This window comes from Lineus longissimus, chromosome 13 (genome assembly GCF_910592395.1).
Source record: "Lineus longissimus chromosome 13, tnLinLong1.2, whole genome shotgun sequence".
In the NCBI taxonomy this organism is placed as follows: Eukaryota; Metazoa; Nemertea; class Pilidiophora; order Heteronemertea; family Lineidae; genus Lineus; species Lineus longissimus.
Window position 1 is genome coordinate 12,197,539 of NC_088320.1, and position 11,134 is coordinate 12,208,672.

At 42.9% G+C, this 11,134-nt stretch overlaps 1 protein-coding gene across 1 annotated transcript; it reads left to right on the forward strand.

Annotated features, from left to right (window-relative positions):
* The first annotated feature begins 9,242 nt into the window (after positions 1 to 9,242).
* On the forward strand, positions 9,243 to 10,803 carry LOC135498172 (uncharacterized). Its single transcript, XM_064788369.1, has one exon. It carries the CDS (start codon positions 9,249 to 9,251, stop codon positions 10,176 to 10,178), a length of 930 nt encoding a protein of 309 aa, XP_064644439.1. The 5' UTR covers positions 9,243 to 9,248; the 3' UTR covers positions 10,179 to 10,803.
* The last annotated feature ends 331 nt before the right edge of the window (positions 10,804 to 11,134 follow it).

Consider the following 11,134-nt stretch of genomic DNA (forward strand, 5'->3'; position numbering starts at 1 on the left):
GGAAATCATTTTATCTTCTAGACTTCAGAATTATTCCCAATTTCACCAATTTCAGCAACCGTACAGTATTCACGCAAGATTGTCGCAGGAATAAATCATTCCCAAATAAAGACATGCTGACAAAATGAACATAATCTGAAGTCCTTCAAAACAAAACTCAAACCAGCATCTAAAATGTCATCTAAACGTCACCAGAAACACTTTAGAAATCAACCACAATGGGGAGAGGTTACCAGTACTTCACCCATATGCATATTTCACTATTTTTCTCGATGCACGCCCAAAGTTTCGAACATTACCTCTTGTGGTGCGGTTTTATCGTCGCAAAGTTTCATTAAATATTGTCACAAACATTCACCACGTATCCTGACTAGATTTCGTGTATGAATCAGCCTCGAACTGGATACACCCATTGTCCTAGGGACGGATTCCATAACGGCTCTGGTGGTCTGAACATTTGCCACCACAGGACAGGTTGTTGTACTGGAACTCCTTGAAGATTCATGAGAACTGTTTTCTGATGTGAAACTCCATGCCCAGTGACTGAACCTGCCACACTAACTGGTACCGTAGAGACAGACGGTTTTCTTAATTCATCATACGTTAGTCTCTGCGGTTTTCTCACATTCCTATTTCTGGTAGCTCTAGGCTGAAATTCTTGAGCCTCCGGGCTTAGGCTCCCCAGACTTGACTCAGTGCTAGATCGATTCTGTTCGACTCCAGGACTAGACTCAATACTGGATCGATTCTGTTCAAACACTCCAGGACTGGAACCAGCGCTAGACGGCTGTCTACTACTGTTAGGAAATGACCGATTTTCCTCAGAAAATGACCGATTGATATCCTCAGTAACAAATGTTCAAATGTATCGTTCTGCGAACCATTTTCAGAGTCAATTTCAATTTCTCTAGTGACATACACCTTATCTCTACCCCTCCCTGCTTTCAAAAGGTAGGGTGCAGCCAAATCACATAGTTCATCAAATTCATCATCACTGTCTGATTCAGGATCGGCACAAGTTGACTTTGGAGGATCAGATTTCGACACAGTTTTCGATTGTTTAGTTTTACACAGTTTGCTAGTGTCCGCGAGATCTCTGTGTCCAGGTTTAGCTCTGGACAAGGCATGAGCATATTCCTGTGAAGTACACGTTCCTTGCCTGAAACATTCTCCGGCTTCACACCGTAGACTGGACTGTTGTCTGGATCGCCTTTCCTGGATGTGACTATGTGAATCTTATCCTCCCAGTAAGTTCGTAGTTTACCGGGTCCACCCCTCTGGCTGAGATTCCTGACCAGCACTCTGTCAGAAATTTCGAGAGGTTTACCATGTACGCGCTTATCATAGCGAGCTTTGCTCTTTTTTCCTGCAGTCTCTCATTTGTCCTTGGCTGTGTCATGTGCATCCTGCATAGCTTTTGCCAGTTTTCGACATATTTCTGATACGATGCTTTGCTGGAGTCTTCAACTAGCCCAAAAAGAGTGTATATTGGGAGTCTAGGAAACCGTCCGAACAATAGAAAGTATGGAGAATACGAGGTAGATTCATGCTTTGTACAATTATAAGCGAGCAACACTTTGTCCAAATGATCACTCCAAGCACTTTTCTGTCTCTCATTGAGCGATCTCAACATTCCCAAAAGAGTCCTATTCATTCTTTCAACCTGACCATCCCCTTGCGGGTGATAGGGAGTAGTCCTGGTTACTGACATGCCAGAAAGTTGATGTAGATGAGAGAAAAGTGAATTTTCGAACTCACCACCTTGGTCATGGTGAATTCTCCGAGGAAAACCATATCTGAATACAAAGTTATTGAACAGTTTCTCGGCTGCAGTTTTAGCTTTCTTGTTTCGAGTAGGGTAACCAACTGCAAATCTACTGAAATGATTTACGAGCAAAAGGACATACTCATAACCACCTTTGCTCCGTTCAAGATGGAGAAAGTCTAAAGATATCAAGTCAAAAGGAGCAGACGATTTGAAAATTCACTAGTGGTACCCTCGGTGGCAACTGAGGTCGCTTGTTCACCAGACAACTACACTTTTTAGCGATGAAGTGTTCAATGTCTGATTGCATATTAGGTCAATAAAATCTGTCCCTAGCCGAATTCACAACTCGATCGGCTCCTAAATGACCCATTTCCTTGTGCAATTCTATGTAAACTAGAGAATGAAACTTTTCCGGCAATACCAACTGTTTACATCCACTTACGCCACAGAATACCGTGATTGTCTACCTCAAGTTTATTCCAACTCCTGAGTAAACCCTGAACCCTGCGACTTTCCTGACGGCGAACTTTGGAAGTTGGCAATTTCCCGACTTTCATGAGATTCAGTACCCGACCGACGACTAAATCCTTCTCCTGACTTGTCCTAATGTCATCACGAGACATTGCAGAGATTGACTGTGAGTGCTCAGCTAAAAGAACTGGGTTAATTGCAACTACAGTTGCCCAATCTGATCCCAGCTTCTCACTGGTCTGCATAGCTTCCAGTGTAGCGGACACATCCTTCTGATGTACAGTTTCTGTACATTGTTTCATGTACTTAGACATGTCCATAGGCAAACGAGACAGGGTATCAGCATCGATATTGAGCTTGCCTGGGCGATATTTCAATGTCAATGGAAACTGAGAGAGTTCAGCCATCCACCTGTGGCCAGTCGCATTCAACTTAGCAGTAGTGAATATATAGGTGAGAGGATTGTTATCTGTAAAGACTGTTACCTCTGGCGCATAGAATAGATAGTCTCGAAACTTTTCCGTTACCGCCCATTTAAGAGCAAGAAACTCAAGTTTTCCCGAGTGCATATGATAGTTCTTTTCAGCTGGGGAAAGAGTTCTGGACCCATATCCGATCACACGAAGCTGTCCTTGCTGTTCCTGGTACAAAACACAACCCAGCCCATCCGCTGAAGCATCGGTATTGAGAATGAATGGCTTTTCCATATCAGCGAAAGCTAAAATAGGTGGTTTGACTAGGTTGTCTAACAGGTCTTCAAGAATATTCTGATGCACAGGCAACCATTTCAAGGGCGTTTTAGATGGTAATTGACCAGTTTTGGTCTGAGAGTCAGTCTTTTTACTACTGTTTGGTACTTTCGATTCAGTCACTTTCAGCAGATTATACAACATTTTGGCTTTCTTAGCAAAATTTGGCACAAAAGATCGATAGTACCCCAAGAAACCTAGCAGTTTTCGCAAATGTCCTATGTTTTCTGGTGTTTTCTCTTTCAAGGCCTGAATTGCGGCAGTATCTGCAGGATCAACAGTATACCCTTCCTCGGATACCAAACGACCAACGAAACGTGCTTGGCGCAGAAATATCTTGCACTTTGACGGTTTGAGCTTTCCCCCAATTTTGGTAACTTTTTTCAAAATCTGACGTGCATCGTCAACATGGTCGTCGAACGTCTTGCTAAAACCTATCACATCATCCTGATATGGGATACAAGTTTTGAAATTTAGTTCATCAAGCATAGTGAACATATGACGCTGGAATGCTGGTGGCGCCCCCTGGAGACCAAATGCGATTCTTTGGTATTCATACAGACCCCACGGCGTGGCCACAGCACTAAGATGACGCGATTCCTCGTCTAAAAATCCCTGGTGGTAAGCGGAACCAAAATCAAACACAGAAAACCACGAGTTACCACCCAAAAGGTCAATAATGTCCTGAATTCTCATTATTGGATGACGATCGTGGTAACATCGGGAGTTGAGTAACCTGTAATCCCCACATACTCGGAGTTTTCCCGAGCGCTTACGAACACAGACTAGCGGAGATGAGTAGCTAGAGTTTGATTTGCGCATGATCCCCCTCCTGATGAGATCCTCTAAATGCTCACGGAGTTCTTTATATAATGGCTTAGGCACAGTTCGGTAATGCTGGTTGCATGGGGTAGGGTCTTTGAGTTTGATATGCATTTGCAAACCATGCATACAACCAATGTCAGACTCATCCTTAGCAAAGGCATCACTGCATTCCCTTAGCATGTCCTCGACCTTGACCCTCTGCTCAGGTTCTAAATGACTTAAATCCACTGGAGGCAACCAAGTTTTATCCTCGGATGCATGCTTACTATTCATACTATCGTTCTGATCATCCACATGACTTCCCAGATCAACTGTGTGTACTCTGGCATTCTTAGAATCACTATCAAAATCACATGAGTAAGACCCATCCCATTCATAAATCGCTTTGACAAAACTAACAGTTCCGAGAACAGTTTTTGCCCGGAGTCGAACTGTACGATTGGTAGGGTTATTCACTAATATCTGAACTTTTGATGAAGAACCTTGAGACAATGACACAACAGAGGCTGGGATTACAAGTTCACTGAATTCATTACTTTCATCAACCACATCAAATCCCTCAAACAGCACTGGAGTTTCCTTGATAACTGGCCCTGCATGTACACGACACACTACATTGAGGTCACTCTTAGGACCTACTACAATGTCCTTCCTACCAGTTTTGACTAAAAAACTATCCTTAGTAGGACCCTGCTGCAAAACAGACAAAAGTTCCACCCGAGTTTTCTCTTTCACTGTAGGAAACAAACATCTCAATTCATCAGAGTCAGCATTACATTCCTTTAGGATCTCCTCAATCACATTGTAACCTATGATTGGATAGCTGATGTCATTGGTGCTGACTAAAATTGGGACCCGAAAGCAAGGTTTATCAGTGCTGATATCAGACTCAGGCTCATGTTTAGTGCTCCGTACGTGTTTCAAATCCAGTTCCACCCATCCCAAGTATGGAGTTTGCTGTCCATTTGCAGCATTCAGCTCTAAAGGCTCATTCAGCAATTCAACTATATCTCTGATTTCTGTGGTGGGCAGGTTATCCTTTAGCCATTTTTGTGACACTATCGACACCTGCGCCCCTGTAACCCAAAGTGCAATCGTAGCAACGTCATTAAACTGGCATCCGATAAGGCACTGCTTGCCTATCAATGAAACCAATTTCGAATACTTTTTAATATTGCACATGTTCATACTTGACTCACATACACTACTTATATAAGCACCACTGTCAGAAATTCTACTACTAGTCGAACTTGTAAATTCCGTCTTTTCTACATGGGACTGACTACAAACAGATTCCGGGCCTACACCATGTCCCCTCGGGAAGACCCTCTCCGGTTTCCCTTCCTGCAGCCACGGGAGAAATGTTCACCGGAACCACAGGCCCAGCAATGGTCACATTCAGATTGACCTGCCTGTTGACACTTTTCATATAATTTCTTTTGCCTAAATGTATTTGACTTTTTGGCACCTGTCTCAGTGTTTCTCTTACTAGTGCCAGAAGCTTCAGGAACAGAGCGAGTGGTCAAAGAATTTTTGACCTCCGTGACTAAAGCCTTGATTTGACTCATTTCCGCTTTAAGCTTTTCAAATTCAGGATCCTTTGAACCAGTGGTGGCGTTCACTTTGGCTTTTGCACCAGCAGTACCCGTACCGTGACTAACGCCAGCCCCTTTCGCTTCTCGTTCTTGCTCCTTGGCTGTTGCATGATGTAGGGCTTTTAACAATTTCTCGTCAGTTATGTCTCGATCCTCAAGTGCGGATTTTAACTCTAGACTGATACTAGTGTTACGTAAACCTGTGGCCACTGCATGAAGGAACATGTTTTTAACCAGCTTTTGATCATAAACTAAAGAGGAATCAGCCTCCTTTGAGGCAAAACAGACCTTCTGCCTCAAGTCCATTGCCCTAAAGATGAATTCTTGGACACTTTCCTTTTCACCTTGACAAATGTTCACCAGGTCCTTGTAGAGCGCTGTCGGCTCCTTCTCGCTGTAGTATGTACGGAGAACCTTCCTTAGAGATGACAAAGAAACATAACCCTTTCCTTCTAGGTACGAACGGAACGTTGACCCAGCTGAAATGCACTTGACCACTGCTGCGACCACTTCTCTCTCCGAATATCCTTTGTCTCGACCAATGTCTATTTGATGGATTAAACTTGAGAAAGACAGTTTTTCCTTTTCGCCCGGTTTCCCAATCTGCCCCTGAATCTTGAACTCTCGTTTCAGCAACTTCTGCAGTTCCGGTTCATGTGTTGACGATGAGGACACTGTAGCCCCACCTCCACCACTGATCCTGTCCAGGTCCGCCAGACGTTGTCGCAGCTCCTCGTTCTCGATGCGCGCCTTTTCTACCGTCTCCATGGCCTTTATCTTTCTACGTAACTTTTCGTTTTCAGATTCCAAATTCTCACGCGTAATCACCTCCTCATCCCAGAATTCATCGACGTTCGGATTTTCTTCCCAGTCCTCGTTATCCTGCGACATGATTGCAGTGCAAACAATGACAATTTTTACACCACAAGAGTCCAGAGATTAGACCTCGAAAATCACAACCAGACGGTGCTTAAACTATACGATATTGTCGAAACGAACAGTTCAGTAAACAAACAGGACTTCAACAGGCAGCATCAGCAGCAAAGACGAGCTGGTCAGCAACAACAACAATACAAGTCTCTCAACATAGCACTAGATCCAGTCAGTCAATAAGTCACCATCATCACCCTGGATTTCATACACTGCACAGGCATTGCACACACCTCATGTATATGGATACTGTACATCAGCATACAGGGACAGAATTTCCCTGCTACACGGCAGCAACACAGTTCAATATATGGCGAAATGCACTGTCTGTAGTCCACGAGGCTCGCAAATCGTGACTTCATTTCGCGAGATCGACACAAGCTTTTCACCTTCAAAGGCTACTTTTTACAGTCTATCATTATCTTATTAATCTCGGTAGAACCTCCAATTGTTACTGGTGTCATTCTGGTACTTAGTTCAATCAAACAACACCGTAATTAAAATATATAAACGTTTTCTTTTAATAAATCTTCTCACTTTCTTCTTAACCTACACCTAATCGGATGCTTTCGCTAATGTGTGTCTCCAGGAGTCCCGGAGCTGACCTCCACAAAGCATGTAAAAGACACACAAGGAATTTCGGAAGTGACTTGTCACAACCTGTGACACTGGTTAAGACAGGGACATAGCCACAACCTATAGGTCATTATGTATAGTGTATGTTAAGACAGGGACATAGTCACAACCTATTGGTCCTTATGTATAGTATAGGTTAAGACAGGGACATAGTCACAACCTATCGGTCCTTATGTATAGTGTAGGTTAAGACAGTGACATAGTCACAACCTTTCGGTCCTCATGTATAGTGTAGGTTAAGACAGGGACATAGTCACAACCTATCGGTCATTATGTATAGTGTAGGTTAAGACAGTGACATAGTCACAACCTTTCGGTCCTCATGTATAGTGTATGTTAAGAGAGTGACATAGTCACAACCTTTTGGTCTTCATGTATTGTGTAGGTTAAGACAGGGACATAGTCACAACCATTCGGTCCTTATGTATAGTGTAAGTTAAGACGGGGACAAAGTCACAACCTATAGGTCATTGGGTGATATGAATAAAGGCTAGCAAATGCTTTTACTTCAATTTTGTACAGAAAGGCCAAGTGTAAAAGTACATGGAGTTTTAGATAAAAGCATTTACTTCTCTTTATTCATATCACACATTATGTATAGTGTAGGTTAAGACAGGGATATAGTCACAACCTATCGGTCCTTATGTATAGTGTAGGTTAAGACAGGGACATAGTCACAACCTTGCGGTCCTTATAGTGTAGGTTAAGACAGGGACATAGTCACAACCTTTCGGTCCTTATGTATAGTGTAGGTTAAGACAGGGACATAGTCACAACCTTTCGGTCCTCTTGTATAGTGTAGGTTAAGACAGGGACATAGTCACAACCATTCGGTCCTTATGTATAATGTAGGTTAAGACAGGGATATAGTCGCAACCTTGCGGTCCTTATAGTGTAGGTTAAGACAGGGACATATGCACAACCTTTCGGTCCTTATGTATAGTGTAGGTTAAGACAGGGACATAGTCACAACCTTTCGGTCCTCATGTATAGTGTAGGTTAAGACAGGGACATAGTCACAACCATTCGGTCCTTATGTATAGTGTAGGTTAAGACAGGGACATAGTCACAACCTTTCGGTCCTCATGTATAGTGTAGGTTAAGACAGGGACATAGTCACAACATATCGGTCCTTATGTATAGTGTAGGTTAAGACAGTGACATAGTCACAACCTATCGGTCCTTATGTATAGTGTAGGTTAAGACAGGGACATAGTCACAACATTTCGGTCCTCATGTATAGTGTAGGTTAAGACAGGGACATAGTCACAACCATTCGGTCCTTATGTATAGTGAAGGTTAAGACGGGGACATAGTCACAACCTATAGGTCATTGGGTGATATGAATAAAGGCTAGCAAATGCTAGTACTTCAATATTGTACAGAAAGGCCAAGTGTAAATGTACATGGAGTTTTAGATAAAAGCATTTACTTCTCTTTATTCATATTACACATTATGTATAGTGTAGGTTAAGACAGGGACATAGTCACAACCTATCGGTCATTGTGTATAGCGTAAGCTAAGACGGGGACATAGTCACAACCTTTCGGTCCTTATGTATAGTGTAGGTTAAGACGGGGACATAGTCACAACCTATCGGTCCTTATGTATAGTGTAGGTTTAGACAGGGACATAGTCACAACCTATCGGTCCTTGTGTATAGTGTAGGTTAAGACGGGGACATAGTCACAACCTATAGGTCATTGGGTGATATGAATAAAGGCTAGCAAATGCTTTTACTTCAATTTTGTACAGAAAGGCCAAGTGTAAAATGGAGTTTTAGATAAAAGCATTAACTTCTCTTTATTCATATCACCCATTATTTATAGTGTAGGTTAAGACAAGGACATAGTCACAACCTTGCGGTCCTTATAGTGTAGGTTAAGACAGGGACATATGCACAACCTTTCGGTCCTTATGTATAGTGTAGGTTAAGACGGGGACATAGTCACAACCTATAGGTCATTATGTATAGTGTAGGTTAAGACAGGGACATAGTCACAACCTATCGGTCCTTATGTATAGGGTAGGTTTGACCTCCTCACTTGACTCCTAGTTAACACTTTCTTAACACCGAGTTGACACTAAGTTAACACTTGGTAGACACCTAGGGAACACTTTGATCGCTCAGGTGTTCCCTTAATCTGAGGAAGTGGCCAAGTGTTAAGAAAATGCATTACAGATCGTGTACATCAGGTGTTAACCTCCTGGAGGTTAACACCTATGAGAGGTCAATTCTCAGAGTTACAAAGGTAGCCATGTTTGCGATTCCTATGTTTCAAGTTGTTGCCCTAAGACATAATAGAAGAGCAGAGAACTTTATTCGAACGCCTGCCTACAGTGGAGAACCGATTGAGCGGCATATGAGGCTCAACCAAGAACAATTTGATCACCTTGTTGATTATTTTCATGGATGGAGGCAGGCTAATCACCAGGGGAATGGCCAAGTCAACGCAAGTACATCTTCAAGAAGAATGAAAACTTTTTTGCACTACCTCGCTTCAGGAGGCTTTCACAGACAGGTCGGTTATGCTGTTGGTTATGCTAAGCCAACTGCAATATTACATGTGACTGAGGTTTCTGACTTTTTCTTTGACATAGCTGCGCGTCATATTTCATTCCCTGAGCAGGATGAGTTTGATCAACTGGCCCAGCCTCTGGTTGATATCGACGGAGTTGAGCGGCAAGTGATTCTTTTCATAGACGGCGTTATTGTGAAAATCCAAAAGCCTGATAGGGCTGGTGATGCGTATTACTGTGGGAGGCCGGGGAAATGTTGCGACTCCATCAACGTGCAGTACGTTGTAGATCGATTTGGCAGGGTAAGACACGTTATAAGCGGAGTACCTGGATCGACGCACGACAAAACAGCGGCCGAGTGGTCTCGAGAATTGTTCGACTTCCTTGATCAACTTCCAGAGGAGTATGTTATGCTTGGTGATCCTGCCTACAGGAACCTGCACCGATCTGTGCTGATTACTTTTACTGGAAATAATCTTCGACAGGAACAACTAGATTTTAACAACAGATGCACTCGACTCCGTCAAATAGTTGAGAGGTCTATCGGATGTACTGAACTGATATGGAGGATCAATCAGCTAAAAGAGAATAGGTACGCTGCGAAATATGGCCCTGTTTTTCCATCAAAATGCACTGTAGCAACATGCGTGTTACACAACCTTTACACCAATTTCTTGGCTTGAACCATATGTGAAAGACAAAGACAAAAGTAAAATAACTGAAAATGATTGCTTATTCTTAGTATCCCCAATTTAGTAACTGAAAGAGAAGCCTACTTGGCTGTCCAATCTGTGGCATGTCACTACTTGTAAACAAATCCTGAACCAAAAATATGATGGAATAGTCATGGCTAGAACTGAAGAAACAAAATAGTCTGTTATCACACAACAATTGTACCTCTCTGTTTTGTGGGTGTAGTATAGATCAAGCCACCACTATAAAGAGCCATCTATAAAATTAACTAAAACTAATTCCTTGCTGTTAGCGTGACAAATCGCAGTTTCTGTAACTGTTTTCATCAATAAAATGTTGTTCACTCAGCAATCATGGTAATTAATTGCATAAAAAGAGTCTTGTCTGTATGACGGGACTCGGTGCTTGAAAAATCCGGTATTGAGCGGGTTAGTAGGGACTGTAATTTAGTCGGTATCAGGTAATTGTTCAATAATGGTTATTCCTCTCTCCTCCAACACAGCAGCACGGAATAAACGAATCTCGTACACAAGTTCACGGAGCGTATCCCTGATTTCTTTCATCAAGTCACAAGTTTGCTCTTGATGTTGCACAGAAGAGTTCATGAAATCACTTTCGTCCCTGGCCTTCTTTCCTGTGGTCACCGGAGGCATCATTTGTGAAGCAGGACGTTTTTTTTCGGCACTGGTACTGGCATCGGTTCCTGCCTGAACAGTTGGCGTTCCAGACCTTGATGTCGAAGGGGATGGAGTACTCCTATCTGAGCTGATGACAACACCGCGGTCATCTGGTATGCTGCAGTTTTCATCGCTAGGGGTTTGGGGTCGGGAGTTCGTTGCAGATCCTGGCCTAGTGATGCCGGTTGGTGTCATAACAATTGCAGGTCTGGCTGCCCCGCCCTTCGGATAATAAAGTCGATGGAAAGAGTCAAAAAGTTCAAATAATT